General features: G+C 35.1%; 2 protein-coding genes across 5 annotated transcripts; one reads left to right on the plus strand and one right to left on the minus strand.

The window, feature by feature from the left end:
- Nucleotides 1-6,814: 6,814 nt before the first annotated feature.
- Nucleotides 6,815-7,828, minus strand: LOC136209801 (uncharacterized). The gene has a single exon (XM_066001390.1). The coding sequence runs from the start codon at nt 7,709-7,711 to the stop codon at nt 7,133-7,135; it is 579 nt and encodes a 192-aa protein (XP_065857462.1). The 5' UTR covers nt 7,712-7,828; the 3' UTR covers nt 6,815-7,132.
- A 6,825-nt stretch (nt 7,829-14,653) lies between these two features.
- On the plus strand, nt 14,654-16,190 carry LOC136209727 (uncharacterized). 4 transcript variants are annotated; one of them, XM_066001298.1, is made up of 3 exons: nt 14,654-14,804; nt 15,210-15,830; nt 15,912-16,190. In XM_066001298.1, the coding sequence occupies exons 2-3, from the start codon at nt 15,263-15,265 to the stop codon at nt 16,103-16,105; spliced, it is 762 nt and encodes a 253-aa protein (XP_065857370.1). In that variant the 5' UTR covers nt 14,654-14,804; nt 15,210-15,262; the 3' UTR covers nt 16,106-16,190. The 4 variants fall into 4 exon arrangements, with proteins under 4 accessions (XP_065857370.1, XP_065857371.1, XP_065857369.1 ...); XM_066001299.1 differs by having other exon boundaries at nt 14,718-14,808; XM_066001297.1 differs by having other exon boundaries at nt 14,771-14,950.
- Nucleotides 16,191-17,649: the final 1,459 nt, after the last annotated feature.

Genomic DNA, 17,649 nt, shown 5'->3' on the forward strand with positions numbered 1-17,649 from the left:
CATGTGCAACTCATTAGGTTCTTATTGCTACTAGCCGTATATATCGTTTGGAATTAATTCATCCTGATTAATTTCTGTTGGTCCCGTTGTGATTAGTTCCAAGGGGGGGGGGGGTTAGGAACTAAGATAACTTTTTCACTTTAATTACACTGACTTAATTGAATTCTTTGAGTTTCACAACTCAGCTTTGGTCAGCGCGGCCGAGTGAGGCGTAAGACGGCTTTAGTCAGGTACTGACTAGAACTATTTTACTTGTGAGTTGGGAAATGACACTTTTGTGGTCAGCTTCCAACTCAGCACTCTGATTTACTCAGTGTCAGTTCAAACAATTTATACACTGAGTAAATATAGCAAGCAACACATACAGATATATATTGAAAGAGAGTTAGAGATTACTCAGCACGACTTATCCTGGTTCGGCCTCTCCGCCTACGTCCAGTCCCCAGAATCCCCCCGGGCTTTTTAAATCCAATACTGAGCTCTTTAAAGGTAGAGCACAAACCGTTTACAAGGCAGTTGAATATGCAAGAGTACCGTCCTCTATTCGTCTACTCAACTCCTACTAAGTACTATAACCGAACACCTAGATTTCTCTACTACTGAGTACTTAAAACCGAGTACTCAGCACAACTCTCTCAATTCTACAATTGATACAAAATTGCTCTTTTTCAGACCAAGAACACTTTAGATGATTACAAAAATCACTCTAGCATTTACACAGATATAGAAGTTTGGTGTAAGATCTTTTTCTTGTTTTGGTGTGCTTTTGTATGTATGCTTTTTTGTTCTCTTGTATTTCGGCAATCGGCAAAGGATCGAAGAAGTATACTTGTACTTTTATAGTTGAAACCTGTAGGCACAATCATTTGAATCTGGAATTATCCGTTGGATTCAAACGGCTCCTTTCGGTGACATGTTCTGGTCAGCTTCAGATTTGCAGGCCAATCCCGTCATCTGAATTCCACAGTTGTCAGGTTTGTCTTCTTCTTGCAGGTTTCGTCTTCTTATGCCGGTTTGTCTTTTAGCTAACGAACAGTTGACCCATGCATCTTGAAACTGTATCCATGCATAATTCCAAGGCTTCTGAATTGGTGCAGACAGTTGTCAGATCTTGTCTTTTGGCAAACGGATCATTCGCGCTGTCCTGAAGATCACTCAGCTTGACTTTGATAGCCGTTGTCTTTGATTGTTGTCAATTCAGATACTGAGTTCCCTTTTACTCAGCTTCCATGGTCAGCTTCGTTCTGCAAGATATAGTTCTCAAGAAGACTTCTCTAATTTTGATATTGAGTTGTGTTCCACTCAGCTTCATTGATTAGCTTGATCTTTAAGCTTCTGTTCAGAAGATGACTTATCTTCTATTGTGCTGAGTTGCACGTCACTCAGCTTGTGCTGTGTTCTCATGCTAACTTCGTCCTGTCTTACTTTTTATTTCTGTTTTCATTTATATTTATACTCAACATTGAACAAACATATTAGTACAATTAAATCAAAGAGGAAATTACATATAAAATCATATATTAATTTATTTTTACAATTAAACAAGGTCCTTTTCTATCTTTTATCAATAAAGTAATTTTTTATAATTAAATTATCAAAAGTTCATATATTTATCTTACTTTTGTCAAGTTAAACAGTTAAGTGGTTTTACCTTTTTTTTTTTTCCATCTCCACTGCCACCGCCCTCGCCATTGTTCCTGGAAAAAGCAACACCTCAATTTGTTCATCTTAATTTAACAACTTAATTTCAAATCATCAGAAAGTCTATGGCGATAGAAGGATCTTCAACATAAGTCATATGTACACAAGCGAAAAGGTTAATGGTCGAAGAATGGGTATAACCTCCATCATCAACAAAATTCTTTCAATTCTACCCTTAAAAGCAGCTGTGTTTGTTATAAAGTTCATTTCTAAATCTGAGATTTTCATGGTTGCAATACTTTAAGAATTCAATTGAAAATATGTGGAATTAGTTGTTCATAATCAAGTCTTTCCAATCTAGTAAGATTTTGGAAATGAATTTCAAAGTTGGCATATGGATGTAAATTCCATTATGCATTTCCTTCTTTCTTTTGCTATTCTTCTTCTCTGAGAGTCGATCCATACATGGTTTCTCAAATCTACCTATATAGAAACAAAGAAAATAACCTTTTTTTCCTTTGTTCCATTTTTCATTTTTCCATGGATTTTATATATATATATTGGTGTTATCACATTGAAATGGTTTCGCATGACTTTACACTGAAGCCAAAAAGACATCGTGAAGTTGATTAAATTTCGAGCAAGAGAAACAATTAGCAGTGCATAATATATGGGAAAAGCATATAAAACGAAGAGCATGATGATGATATATACGACGAAGACGATGATGAACTAGAACCAGAAATAAAGATGGCTTACATTTTATTTTATAACTGCTCATTGTGTGACATTTTGAGGATTAAGTTATTACTCTTGATGTATTAAGAATAAAATTTTACAGTGTAATTAAGTTGTAATAACTATTAACTTTTGTGACTTTTATGTAACTTACCCTAAATCAAAACACTTAAATTTAATTGCCCCTTAATCATGGACTATCTTAAATAATTTTGTCAAATCAAAATCATGTGGAAAGGTGTTTCAACAATTTCAACTTATATATAACGGAATGAATTCACGAGCTGTTACTAGCAGAACCTAAGACATTCCCCCAGTGCAGATAAGAAGCCAGGTTGAATATTGACGTTTACCTTTCCGCATTAGGTGCAGTATAATTTGATTCTTCATCAGTTATATCCTTTAGACAATTCTTATAATAATGGAATGAGTCAATGTTACATATAACGAAGAGTCTGTTTATACTTGTCTAGGTTGAATTTACTCTGAAAGATAAGTTAAATGAAATCAATTTCTACTCTCAACTCTATCACATTGCAAGGATTTCAGTCAATTCACCACAAACGGCCATTTGGATATATCTCCTATTTATCAGGAGTCATGAATGCTCAATCTAACATTAACTATCCTGCAATTACTTTATGTGATATTCAACCCTGCTCTCACACACCCCAGGGCCTCCCTGTAGTGGATCGTGCTCGCACACAATCAAAGCATCACACTCCATAATCCAGAATCACTAATTAATGATTGTTTGAGTCTGAGGATTACTTATACCTACTAATACCAATGAGATGTACAGTTGACACTCAGATAAATCTATCCATATTGTTATCTCAAGTCGGATCCCAATCCTAATGAACTCCTTCACTGGATCCATGTAACTGTCTAGATATCTCCGTATCTAAAGCTTCTGAGATCAGCTCTTTGTCTCGACAGAAAACACTGTTACATGCAAGTCTCAACAGTAATATGTCAACCCCTTTAACACATTACTTGACTTGGGTTCATTTTAAATTTATTGGTCTATTATAAAGTATAGTCTTACTTCATGCTTGTATGAACACTTTATAACTACTTAAATAAACTTGGGATTACTTTTCTTACAAAATATTAATGCTTTTTATATATAGTTTTAGTTATGCTATATCTGATTAAAACAAATGATTAAATAAACAATTTATTCATTAATATTCATATCCTAAAACAATTGTCTTTAGGACACTAAATTCCAACAGTTACTTGATAGACTGTTCTTGGGTTAACACCAATAGGAAGTTGGTTCCAGGGATCAACTTTGTGTTTGGTTCTTTCCTCATTGCCGATCTTTTGTCTCTTGACAGCTGGTTCTTCGGGGTTTATTGTAATACCCCCAGTTGAGTGCTTGGTGGAAAACAGGCAGTTAGAAGGCAGTGGGACAACGGTTTGCTTCAATCAATCGATTTGCTCTAGCTCCCTCTCCGAAGCTTTCCCGAAGCGAAGTAATCTTTCGGTATCAGACACATCAGAGTCTGATGACGAAAGATCATCTCTTTCAATAGTTTGTTTCTTCGAGGAGGAGGCCGCTTCGTTTCTCGGGGGAACCATTGTAGGATTTTCCCCACCAACTTTGTTCGGAGTAAGCAGGGAAGCAGTTACTTCAGATGAAGAAGTTAAATCAATAGCTTGAATTTGATCATTGGATTCGGTCTCCGGGAACGCTGGTGTATCTCTAAAGGCACCCAGTGAGGGGAGTGTGTTCACAGTCACTCTATTGCTTGTTGGAGGGGTTAGGAAAGCATCTTCAGTCATTTCCTCTCGAGGAGTAGGAATTGGGGATGAGTTAGGTGCTGGTGGAGGAGAGGATGTGTTGGCATCGTGTTGTGGTTGAGTAGGTGGTGTTCTAGAAGTTTCGTATAGAACAATAAAATGTCTAAAAAATGTCGAAAGATCATGAAATAGACTTGGAATTTTAGGAGAAAAAAATTATTAAATTGATTTTGGATGGGCATGGATGGAAATAAAATTTAAACAGCAAATGAGGAAAGCAAAACCATTGGTTTGTTGCTGTTAGAAATAGCAGCCTATTCCTTGTAAAACAGCAACAGGAGCTATTTTTTATATTTTACCAAATACAGTTATATTTACTTTTAGGAGAGAAAAGGCAAAAAGCAGCTGAAAAGATGTGAAACAAACACGCTCTTAGCCCACTACAAATCTCTAAGTTCAGCTTTTCAATCATAATGTGTAATGTGGTGTCTAATGAAGAAGTTATAGTACGTAAAGTATTCCTCTAGTTGAGATATACAAGTAAAAGGAGCTTTGTAGAGCATTGGTATTGATTGTAACAAGAGTTGGCATATTTTGGGAGCTGTCAAGGATATTTTTCCTAATATGTAAACTTCTTAAGCAAACTAATTCTATTATTTTGCTAATTATCCCTCTACTGATAGTTTGGGTGATTTTTGTCACATTTTGTTCTGTACCATAATCACTGAGATGATTTATGCATATGCATATGGACATGCTAGGTTGAGAAGACTTCTGTCTGAATTATATCTAGAAACCAATATGCTTTTATACCCAGTAGGAGAACTTGAAAACATCCTTATTAAGCTTATGATAGTGTTAAATTGGAATTTTTCTAAAGAAGTTTTATATGATTTTCAGTTTCCTTCTCAATTTGTTTCATGAGATATGGTTTGTGTAATAACAACCTCTTATTCAATCTCTTAATGATGTTCTCCTTATATCTCTTAATGGTGTTTTTCTTTTGTCAGGAGATCTAATATCTTCTTTATTGCTTGTCCTAGTTATGAATTTCTTTCTAATAGCCACTCTAGTGGTTACTTTTGGAGACCAATTTACAATTAATGAAACTTCTAAGCATCACCCAACCGCTAAAGGACCAGATTGGGTGAGTCGTTGGATTGGGCGAGCCTTCACATTTAAATAGCTTCAGATTTTGTTGAGAGACTTGTCTAGAGAAGTGAGTTGCACATGAATGAGGTGATACGAGAGTGTGTGGAAACTCTTGACTTTGGCACATATGAAATCCATATTCGATGAGAAAATGTTGTATAAATGAGCCCCACCATTGGACTGTATTACAACGGATATAATTTATTCCCTATATATATAACTCTAGTTTTACAAGTGAATTCCATGAAAAATCTTTGTTATCTCTAATAATCTTTCTAGATTTATTTTTACAAGTCTTTTATTACAATCTTCCTAAAAAAAATACAACTATTCAACTCTTTTTTTCAATCAATATTTGTTAGTACAAAAAAGGTTAATTAAATAAAAGCAATGAAAACAAAATGTTAAATGATGCGTCAAACCTATCAAATAGAGGTGTTTTTGGGTAACCTTAGAAGAGTGTTTTGAAATGAAGAGTTGTGAGAAAAGATGAGATGAAATTCTTGGAGGGTACACAACCTCTAAGCACTAGAGTTGGTGTAGTCAAAATTCTTGTATTTTACAAATTACAAGAGCAAGCAGATGATGTTTAATCATTTTGCAAAATTGAGGTGGGTTTGGGTTTGGGAAGTGGATAACCATAAAAGTGAGACATTCTTAAATGGTATTAGGTGAAGGAACAAATCTAGATCTTATTCATGAAATTCCATTTAAAGAGGGTAATCTTGTTGTTAGATACTTAGTTTCTACAAAACTGTGAAAAACTCATTGTGGTTTCTTGTGTTGAAAGAATTTTTAGTATAATTGATTCATGAGAAAAAAGCTTATGTAGTAAGAAATATTTAAGTATTATGGATGTCTATTTTAATTTTGCTCAAGGCAATTGATGACAAATGTAGAAAAGGAAAAGTGATGCATGCCTCTAAGCCTTAGAGTCTAAGGGGTCTAGGATTAAAGTATGCTGTTCTAAGTAGGAGGAAGCTATGAGAAAGCATATATTTGTAACAATGAAAAACAAGCTGAAACAATTAAGGTTTGAGGTTAGAGTTTAAAGGATAGGATTTCTGATGTTTGGGATCATTCTATTCTATTCTAGTCCAAGTAAATGATGCAATGCTTGGTTAAAAGTAAGTGTTATACTACCAATCAATCTTCTACTTCTACTTGTACAAGAAACTTGTAAAATAGAACCTGTCATCTCAACCACAACCAAACTATTTCATGAGTGCATTCTACTATAACCAATAATGATGGTGATCACAGATCCTATCCTGTTTTAGTTTTTTTGTCACCAATAACCATATCATTTTTGTAACTCCTTTTTCTTTGTTTCACTAAAAAAAAAAGTAGTAGTAGTAGTAGATATAATTAAGATTGGGAAATAGCAACAATAAATAATCAAAATTAGCTTTAGAATAAACAACTCACATACTCAAACATACCCCCATCCCATGTTATGTTCCTCATCTAACCCCAAAGACTAGGTTAACAGACATCCAATCTGAGACCATAAACATAAAAATTTCAACTCAGAACAGATGAACTCGTTACTCTTAAGCTATTTCCTTCAAAAGCTTATCTGATTTTGACAATAGATACTTTATTAACAGAGAAGCCAACTAATATAATGGTAGAATAACTAATTCAAAGGCCAAATCTGGGCATATGTTAACTAATCAGCTATCAAAATCCTAATACAGATCAAACCAATAACTGTTCCATGGATGCAAACCTAATTTTACTCAACCGATTGAAGATTTATACTACCTCAATTAAGTATCACATAATTATTACTACCAGTACTGAAATTTTTTAGAATAACAAATACCAATGAGTTTAACATCAGACCCGATCAATTCGTTTTCGGATCAGGTATAGGGAACAACCCAGCGCCGGCAGCTCCACGTGGTGGTGAAAACCCTAGAAACTTCTGAAGATTTGTGCGAATACTGATCGAACAAAGGAAATACAAAAACGCCATTGAACAATCAGTCGGATCGTCTCCTTGCAATCCTCTATGACTCATCTTCTTCACGATCGCAATCGGCTTAAAAGGCAATTTGGCCACAACTTTTCCTTCGAAGAGCGAATTGAGTAGTCCAAAAACGATGAAGAGAACCAAGGCCACAACAGCTCCAGATTTGAATTTAAAGAGAGAGAGGTCTCGACTTGACTCTTTTAGAGAGGACTCGACGCGGTCAATTTTCTTAGTCTTAGACTTCTTGTTGGTGATTTTGGTGGTTTCGGTTTTCATGGTCTCGAGCTTCTTAGAAGCTTTGTCGATGGAGGATTTGAGGGATTTGTAGGAGCTGGTACGGTAAATTAAGATCCAGGAGATGGCCTCACAGACAACAGCGGTACAGACAGAGATCCCGACCACCGTGAGGCTGTCAGAGTACTTGAAAGAGGAAAGGAATTGGAGAGCAGCCATGGGGAAAGTAGGAGAAAGTGCTGTTCAATGTGGAAGACCTTGCAAGGAAAGAGAGGAGTCCCGAGCAAATTACACAACTGGGTATACCTACGATTTTTTTTCAACGGAGGGAAGGAACTTTTCAGTAATACCCGTGAAGATCAGCCCATGTCCCTAATAGTCAATTTTCCCTTTCACCATGCTACGGTGTCAAGTGCGTCGTAATGATTGCAAATCTACTTTATCCACAGGGTTTTTTTTAAGGAATAAGGTAGCAAAATAGGTATATGGATTTTGAAGAAGTATCAATTTAGCATCAATGTATAAAATAATACCAATATATGCTTAACGTTTAAAAGATGGTATCAATTTAAGCATCGATAATGGATCGGACACGACATTCCTATTACTCCGTTAAGTTCTGATTTCTCCCTCCACGTACAATTGACATAACTTGACGGAATAATAGCAATGACGTGTCTCATTCTGATTTAACACTTGACGGAGTAATATCAATGACGTGTCTCCTCTCGCAGCTTTGGGTATGATGACACCAAAGCATTGTAAGCCGATTTAACACTGTAAACACCTTTCCTCTCCCATCGCCAACACAATTTATCTTCAGTCTCACATATGGATATCGGGATGCGTAAGATGCGTTGCCGATCTTTCAGTGAAAATAACTCAATAAGGAGATTTGTATCCAATTGCCCATTGGAATTAACCTGTCAACTCTCCACTCCTTGTTCGGTACGACTAAACGACTGGGACCCCCCATCATCTGAATCGAACCATAAATCCCACCATATCTGAGTTCCCCGACCACTTCCAATGCGCATTCGAGTTCCTACAATTACTAATTCATGGCATTTAAATATATTGGACCAAATCGCACTTGGGTTATAACCCAAATATGCCTCCCTGAAGTCCAAATTAGGAAAATAACGTGCCTTAAAAATGCGGGACACGAAGGTCTCAAGGCGGATAAGGAATTTCCAAGCCTGTTTGCCTAAGAAAGCAACGTTAAACTCATGAAAGTGTCTGAATTTTAATCCCCCCCCCCATCCCCTACAAGTACAAAGATATTTCCATGCTTTCCATTTCACCCCTCGGGCCCACTAATATCCATTCAGCAAGACTTCAATTCTATCGCATATAAACTTAGGAAGAGAGAATACCTACATAACATAGGACGACAGTGATTGAGCCACTGCTTTAATCAGCACCTCTTTCCCACCTTGAGAAATCCTCTTCCCTTGCCACCCTCGTAACTTCTTGCTCAAACGGTCTACTACGTATGTGAATGTAGAAGTACGGCTCCTGTCAATCGCTGAAGGTAATCCCAAGTAAGTATCTTGACTGCCTGCAATATATACTCCTAGAACCTGTGCCATCTCTACCATACGATCCTGTGGAACTTTTTCACTAAACATGATCTTCGATATCTCAAAATTAATTTTTTGCCCGAATGCTTTCTCATACACCTATAAAATCTGTCGAATCGCCCCAACCAGGTGCTTCTCCTGTTTGTCATTTCTTTAGAGCTGATGTTCTTGTTTATGTTCAATGGATGAAACAGATTGAAAAAATGAGAAAAGGGTTAGTGGAAATTGAAAAACCCACCATGATGATTTTGGTTTTTTCTTTGTATTTGATTATTTATAAAGAGATTTGAAAATCAATTGATTTTAGTGAGAAAAAATTAATAAAGACGAGAGAGAGAGAGAGAGAGAGAGAGAGAGAGAGAGAGGATGAGAAGAAAAATTAAAAAGAGGTGGAGAAGATGGTATATTTGATTTTTATTTTTTATTTTGGGGTTTGTTTGTGATAATTAGATAATAATGGGAGTTAATTTATAAAATAAATAAATATAAGGACCAAATTAAGTCTTTTCCTTTTGACTTTTAACATCGTTAGTCAATTTGGTATGTGTTTGCTAACGGAATGAACCTCAAGGTACCATTTTGCAAACTTTTAAACCACATGATGTTGTTCGAAAACAGGTGTAACCACAAGGTTTATTTTTGTACTTTTCCCTAGTTCTTATTTCGTAGTTTTTCATCCCTTATAATTGCAATAGTCTGTAACCCTTTGAGAATTCATCATTCAATCCTCCATCTGCCATTAAAGTACCAAAGCTTCCTCCATCTCCAGCTTCAAGGATTCTCAAGTTACATCCTCCAGTTCTAGAAAGACGATTGCTTTAGTCGACAGGTTCCTAAAGGGATTTTCTATCTCATTAGTCTCTATTTACTTTATATCCTTCCTATGAGTTCTGGGTTGGTTGTATCTATAACAATTATTGCTTTATGTTTAATATAAGTTTCAATGTTGATTTTCTAATTGACTTTCTTACATGTTTGTTTATGCTTTACCTAATTGAATTGAATCATTCAAAAGCGGTTTGTTTTTCGGCTTTTTCGGTTTCTTTTCTAGCTTCGTCTAGTTCATTCTTCAGCTGCTTCAGAGCATTCGTATGCTGAGTATTCAATAGAATCTGACTTTGAAGTTTCTCATGCTGCTCATTATACTTTTTGGCGAGGAGACAATACTGCTCCACCAAAAGGGTTGTAGCAGGCTGATCCTGAAAGTCATAAAAAGAGGAGATTATTAGAAGATGGAGACACATGGAGGAACAAAAAGGGTAAAAGGTGTATAACTTACAGCTGCTTTTCGTTCCATCACTTCACGACAAGTTGAATATACATTAAACTATTCAAAATATTCGGCATCACGGTAAGCCGAGAAATATCCTCTACTATTTCTGAAATTTTGAGAGAAACATTCTCTCCAAACAATTTGTGCCATAGCTGCAAAAAAAATGAATACAATCGAAACAAACAAAAAGCATCTTTTAACTAAGGAAAAAGGTATGAATCGGTACCTTCAGATGGTCATATTGGTGAAACATATCTAGCGTTTCTAGGCTAACCGAATCAGTCACTTGGTAGACTGTTCTAGGATTTACTCCATTGAGAATTGGTTAAAAACTGTTAACCGAAATCTAAACGAAATTAACAGTTGACCGTTTATATGGTTAATCAATATGTTTGCACCGGTTTCGGTTCCACTGTCAAAAAACTGATAGTTTTGGTTCAGTTAATTTTATTACCTCATGGACTGGTTAATCGAATTGTGTCCACCCCTAGTCTAAAGGGTCCTGAGAAATTTTTTAACATGTAAAGTGGGGTCAATTATACCGTTGTAATCCTTGAGAAGTGGATATTTGAATCCTCGAAGCATAGGCTAATTCATGATTACATCGCTAAGAGGAGTGTCCACATCGATAGTTTCTGGCAACCTTGACTTGAATCCTTCGTCCTTCATGGCATGATGAAGCTCCTTCCTAATAAGATTGTACACATCTTCTTTTAAGGAAGTTGCCTCCTCAATCTTTGGCCTTTGCTTCGGTCGTTGATTTCTTTGATTTGGAGATCTAGATGTATATGTCCTTTTGTGATTTGCTTCATGGCGGCGAATCAAATAATCGGTGGAATCATGACAAAGGCCTCGATGCCGTATCGGGGATATGGAGGCTTTAGGCTTTGGAACTTGTTTAGGAGGCGTATGTGAAAGATAATATCTTCGATATGATGGACTAACATGTTTCTCCTTTGATCTTCCTCGAATGACCTCAAGCCGAGATTCTTTTGAGGCTCCTCTTGTCCTCAGGCAGGTTCGAACGATGTGATGTCTCGTAGAACAAGTTATGGAACCATGCCTATCCCTATACATGTTCACCTATCTTGCTTTTTTAAGTTTTGCTCTCATCACCTCTATTTGCATTGCATGTTCCGTCCTAAGAATATTCATAGACTCCTAAACGGAGCTTATATTATATATCAATTGCTTTGTGAGACCATCCATAAACCGACTTTGTTCGTGATCTACAAATCCCAAACAGGAATCAATTCTTTGATCTACAAATGGTGACATATGCAAAACTCTAGCAGATTATTGCTAGAGTCTACTAGGCCATGGTTAGGTGTAGCCGGAATGCTTGGGAAATCAATAGTTTGCTGATGAACTGGTTGAACCACAAAGTTATTTACATGAGCCATTAACACGAATTTCGATCCATGTTCACCACACCACTTGATGTCTTCAAATATGAATAATTCTCACGGTCGAGTTTGAGAAGACCTGGAACAATCAACAAACAGTCAGGGAGGGGCTAGAGTTCGATGTCCCCTCTCCAATGCTTAAGTCAGTAATGTACTTTGAAGAAAGTGTGATAACTTGAAAACAATATGTATTTAAGAGAATGAATGTGTACCATGTGACGTTTGTCTTGAGGCTATTTATAAAGATGTGGAAACATACTTGAGGTTAAGTACATTTCCACGTGTAAACCACTGATTGGCTTCGACCCTTTTCACCATTCCGTAATATACGGCGTGTTCTTGGGAATAGGAGTGTGTTAAAGTCTAGAATATCTATTGGTCCACATGTCTAATTGATTAAACTTTTATGTCAAAGCTTTCAGTTGCTACACGTGTTTAAGCCCGTTAACTTGATTCGGTGCAGGCTCTTAAATTTATTTTGTACTATATCACCCGGTTAATCTCCATCTGACTAACCATAGTTATTATTATAAAATTTTATACATGAAATAAATTTATTTTCCGTCAATAATCATATATGGTCAAATTTGTATTGTAAATGGTGCAGATGTGCAATCGAATTAATATGAAATTGGTTTCTGTTAGATCAGTCATTAATGAAGATTAAAATTGTTTCATCTATACAATATTAATATTAATATTGTATGAATTGTTACGCGGGTCTAATGATTATAAAACTAAATTAAGAAAAAAAGAAAGAAAAAAATATAAAATTAAATTTTGTAAGTTGTTATAAAGGCATAATATACATTTGACTCCCCAAACTAAGACTTTAAAGTCAATTAGGACCTTAAACTATCAAAATCATCAATTAGATCATTAAACTAAGTAAAAATCATCAATTGAGTCCTCATTCTAAGCAAAAATAATCAATTGAGACCTCATCGAAAATCATTTGGTTGACAGTTTCAAACCCTTTTCTCCAAACCTATTTTAAACCAACACGAATAGTCACAATTTTCGATTTGAGGATAAGATAAAGACTCAATTAATGATTTTGTATTAATTCAAGGATCTGATTGATGATTTTAATAGTTTAAGGTTCTAATTAACTTTGAAGCTTTAGTTTGAGACTCAAATAGATATCATGCCTTATAAAAATTAGAAATCTTAAAAAAAGCAATGAAGTGTGGAGATTGGGATATGATTAAAGACATATTCAAGTTATGTTTTATGCAATGAAAGCAGCCATGGGGTTTGGATAGCCTCCCTACCTTTAGTCGTCAATTTTCAAGATTATTCAAATCTACTTTTTTTTCTTCTTCTTCCCCCATTTATTTGTTTACCCACAGTTGTAGTCGGTGATTTCATTGTGGAGTGTTTGGAGTGTCAGCTGATGTGGAGATGAGTTTCTTTTCTCTTCTATCCTTGTTATTCGTGTATTCTTACAATTTCTCTGCTTCTACTTCACTTTACCTTTTGAAAAGAGCTTTAAAATCGAATTTTAAAGCATCAATCGTGAATCACAGACGGAATCAGAACTCAAGATAAGTCGGAACTCAAATATTTAATAATAAATTTTCATAATGTCAAAAATATTATATTACATAAAATTCAATCATTTTTAACACAATAAAAAATTTATTTATTTCATCAATTTTCTAATCCATAATTCTACGTAGTATAATATTTTTTAATATGTGACAATGATGTGATATATATAATAATAAGCTATCAAAATTAATATTCCAACAATATAATCAAATTGATTTTATTCAAACAAACAAAAACTTTTAATTGTTTTATTGGTATAAATTAAAAATTAAATTATTTATTTCGCAACATTAGATAAATTTGAGTAATACATTAACTCAACTTTTTTTTATCATTTAATTCTTTTCAAATGATAACACATAACTTGAAAATAGTGAAAATATTTAAAAATTTAGAATAATTGACATTAAAAATATGGTTAATATATCACTAGCTCTTAAAACTTGTTCATAACAGTAGATTGACTTCCTGAACTTTGCAAGTATTTCACCAGCTCCCTAAACTTGCTTATTTCGTATCACCGGCTTCCTAAACTTATCCATAAGACTTTATTAGCTCCCTGAACTTTATAAATGTCTCACCAGCTCTTTAAACTTGCTTATTCCGTAACAACTAAATATAAAAACTTATTAAACCTAAATTCAAAAAATACATATTCATCTATTTGTGAGGTAATTTGTTTTCTTCCCCTACCTTTCAACCTATTATATGTTTGTGATTTGTTACTGATAAAATGACGCACGTGTGAAGTGTAGATGACAAGATTCATGACCGAGAAGACAGTTTGATGAATTATTTCTCAAATTAACTCAATTTATCAATATTAGAGGTAAAATTGCTCTTGACTTCCAACGTTAGGGGTAAAATTGCACAATTTTAACGTTAGAGGTAAAATTACTCGTGACCCAAAACGTTAGGAGTTTTTTTGCACCTTAACCCGAATTGGTATTTAGTTGTTACAGAATAAGCAAGTTTATGGAGCTCATGAGATACTTGCAAAGTTCAGGGAGCTAATAAATTTTTATGGACAAGTTTAGGGAACTGATGATATGAAATAAACAAATTTAGGAAGGTGATAAAACACTTACAAAATTCAGAGAGCCAAATTATTACTATGGACAAATTTAAGGAGCCGGTGATGTATTAGGCATTCAAAATAAGTACAAATATCTCTATAAAATGCAGAACTAACAATATACTCCGCCTATTTTGTTTTTCAATTTCTATTGATTATTTTCAAGCATTTTAATTATTTAATTTTTGTGGGTCAATGAAATATTATAACAATATCTTTGATGAATGACACGTTAGGGGAGGGAGGAGAGTGTTGTTTCCAGCATAGACTAGGGATCAAATTGCTTAGATTTTGATATATAGGGATATATTTGACATTTTTCATATAGAGCAGGGTTAAAAGTGAACTTTAAACAAAAATAAACCAATTTCTTATTAGGTCTTCGACATCATCTTCTCTAGCCATCTAACTTCCGCCGCCGGTAAGTAAGCAGCCCCCTCTTCTCCTTCCTTCTCCATTTTAACAGGGACTCATATCTAACTTTTCTACCAAATTCCGGCGGCTACCCGGGGCCTAGTTCCGCCTCTGATCGTGATAGTGTTCGCTACCAAGTTTTATTAATTTCAAGTTGTGTATGTTTTTCTAAATTCAGTTTAGGGTTTTACTTATTTTTCACTGGATTCGTGCTCTGCGGTTTCTAATTTTATTATTTTTGGGCATAGGATTGATTTAGTTTTTGCAGTTTTAGTCTTTCTTCACATTGTTTTTGTTGAAGGTGAAGGTGAAGGGTTCAAATGCCTGCTAAATCACATTTTAGACATAAAATTGATGTTTTGATTCTGCTATTTCCTATTAAGTAATGGAATTAGTTTTGAACTTTTGACAGGAATTAGGCAAGACTGCTCATCTTAATCAGTTTTACATCCACTAGTTAGTACAATGAATTCAATCTTATTGCCTTGTTCTCTCATTCTTCAACCTCATCATCATTTACAACCTTCGACTAGTAGAATCTGTCATCGTGTTCCATTCTTCTCTTCTGGTTCTGGTTCTGTTACATTTTCATCCAGCAGCTTACACTGTCAGCAGTCATCAAATGACGTATCCGTAATCAGATTTGAAGATTTTGTTGAAAAAGATTGGTCATTTCTAGATTTCAACGACTTAAAATCCAGAGAAGAGCATAAGAAAAAGATGAGTCGGATAATTAGTGCTGGGAAGATTGAAGAGAGTTCAAAGGTGATGGTTTCAATTGGGTCAGAAGAATTTGTAGATGAGTTGGTTGAAACATCACCTTGCAGTGTTTTAGTGGTTGTTCATGATTCACTTTTTATATTAGCTTGCATAAAGGAAAAATATGAGAAAGTAAAATGTTGGCAAGGAGAGGTGATTGAAGTGCCAGAAAAATGGGGTCCTTTGGATGTTGTATTTCTATATTTTGTGCCAGCTTTGGCCATTGAACTGGATGAGGTGTTTGGGAAACTTGCAAAACATTGCTTGAAGAAAGGTATGTCTGTCTGTGATTGTTTGTCAAATTGGAATGCAAATTTGTTTGTTTGTTTCTGAATTGAGCAATAATAAATAATAGGTGGAAGAGTGGTGATTAGCCAGACAGAAGGAAGACAAGTATTAGAGCAGCAAAGGAAAGAATACGGAGATGTTATTGTTTCTGAATTGCCTGATAAAAGGAGTCTTCTCAACATTGCTGCTCATAATTCTTTCCAACTAACTCACTATGTCGATGAGCCTGGATTCTATCTTGCTGTTCTGCTTAATGTTTGACTAATGAATTTTTCATGCTTTTTTATTCTGCAAATCCTCACACTAAAACATCACTTAAATAAATCTAAAGCCCTTATTACATCTTTATACTTTCGCAAACTTATTCTCAACTTGCTTAAACTCATTATTAGATTAAATCTCTTTTGAATAAGTTCATTTGACGGTAATTATGATCGGTCAATGCGAAGTTAATGTGTCAGCAATTTGACTCTCTTAAAAAAAAAAAAAGGGCGGCCCGGTCGCATTACGCGTCCCCGCTGAGCGAGGGTCCGGGGAGGGGTCCCACCACAAGGGTGTATTGGGGGCAAGCCTTCCCTTGTCAATTTAATTGGCAAGAGGCCGCTCCTAAGACTCGAACCCGTGACCTCAGGTCACACGGCAACAACGTTTTTACCGTTGCGCCAAGGCTCGCTCCTAAGACTCTCTTAAAAGATGAAATTGTTGACGTGACACGTTGATTTCGTGTTGATCGGTCAACTTTTGACTTTTAAGAATGTCAAATTGTTGACGTGGTACATTGACTTTCCGTTGATCTGTCACAATTATCGGCTCTACACTTTAGTAGGAAGTCACTAAAATATTTGTATATTTTTGTGTGTAAAATTAAAGGTTGTATACTAAATTGCTAAATATGATAAAAGTTGCACACCACATATGTAATTTATCATTGATTTGATCCACATATCATTCTTTAAACAAGTTCAAATAACTAATAAATTTAAGGAGCTAATAAAATATCTTCAAAAAGTCATTCACATTATTAGATTGTGTACTTGTAATATAATATAATCAAAGTTATCAAAGTTGTAATGTAATTGATGTCTTCAATAATGAATAACATTTATGATCGATCTCGAGATGATTGAGAGAGTAAATATTATTGTACCTTGAGCTCTATTTTCAATGTTATTTATAGATATTTACATATCTAAAGTGTTCCGCACTTTCCACGTGTAGACTTCTAGTTGGTTGTTGGTTTGGATAATGTACTTTTCCATGTAAACACTTGGCTGGCCTTAGATTCTTTTCCCTTCATGTCATTATGTAATGTATGGTGTATCTAGAGAAAGGGAGCGTACCTTTGAAGTCTGAACCATTATTGGTCCACGTGTCTAGCTAGTTAAACTAGTTTACTTTCAGCTGAAGTCTATTGTTGCACGTGCCACAATCTTTTGGCTTGATTTAGTATGAGGCCATAATGTAGGCCCATTTTCCTAGATAGGTTGGGCCTTCGGCTGAGCCTAATTATTTCATCTCATATCAAATGTCCACCCTTTGTTGTTTTGCAAGCTCTTTAGGTCTTTGCCATCTGATGAAATAAGGTTACTTTTGAAACGCAAATCTAGAATAACGTTTTTCTAGCTTCTCATGTGAGTCGTCTTTTCATAGCCTGATTATCTTAGGTTTTGAGACAAACAAAAAGTCCTTAAAGTAATGATGACAAATCACTTGATATTCGACTTCTATATTTGATGAAGAAGGCTCATTCCATCATTCACCTTTTGGTTTCGTTATTCCTCCTGCAAATAATTATGTAAGTTTCT

The sequence above is a fragment of the Euphorbia lathyris genome, chromosome 10 (genome assembly GCF_963576675.1).
Source record: "Euphorbia lathyris chromosome 10, ddEupLath1.1, whole genome shotgun sequence".
Lineage (NCBI taxonomy): Eukaryota > Viridiplantae > Streptophyta > Magnoliopsida > Malpighiales > Euphorbiaceae > Euphorbia > Euphorbia lathyris.

What these genes read in the sequence shown, in the direction of transcription:
- LOC136209801 (XM_066001390.1), bottom strand. Translation starts at nt 7,711, where the DNA reads ATGGCTGCTCTCCAATTCCTTTCCTCTTTCAAGTACTCTGACAGCCTC.
- LOC136209727 (XM_066001298.1), top strand. Translation starts at nt 15,263, where the DNA reads ATGAATTCAATCTTATTGCCTTGTTCTCTCATTCTTCAACCTCATCAT. An exon ending in AAAACATTGCTTGAAGAAAG is followed by an intron (nt 15,831 to 15,911) that starts GTATGTCTGTCT and finishes AATAAATAATAG; the next exon opens with GTGGAAGAGTGGTGATTAGC.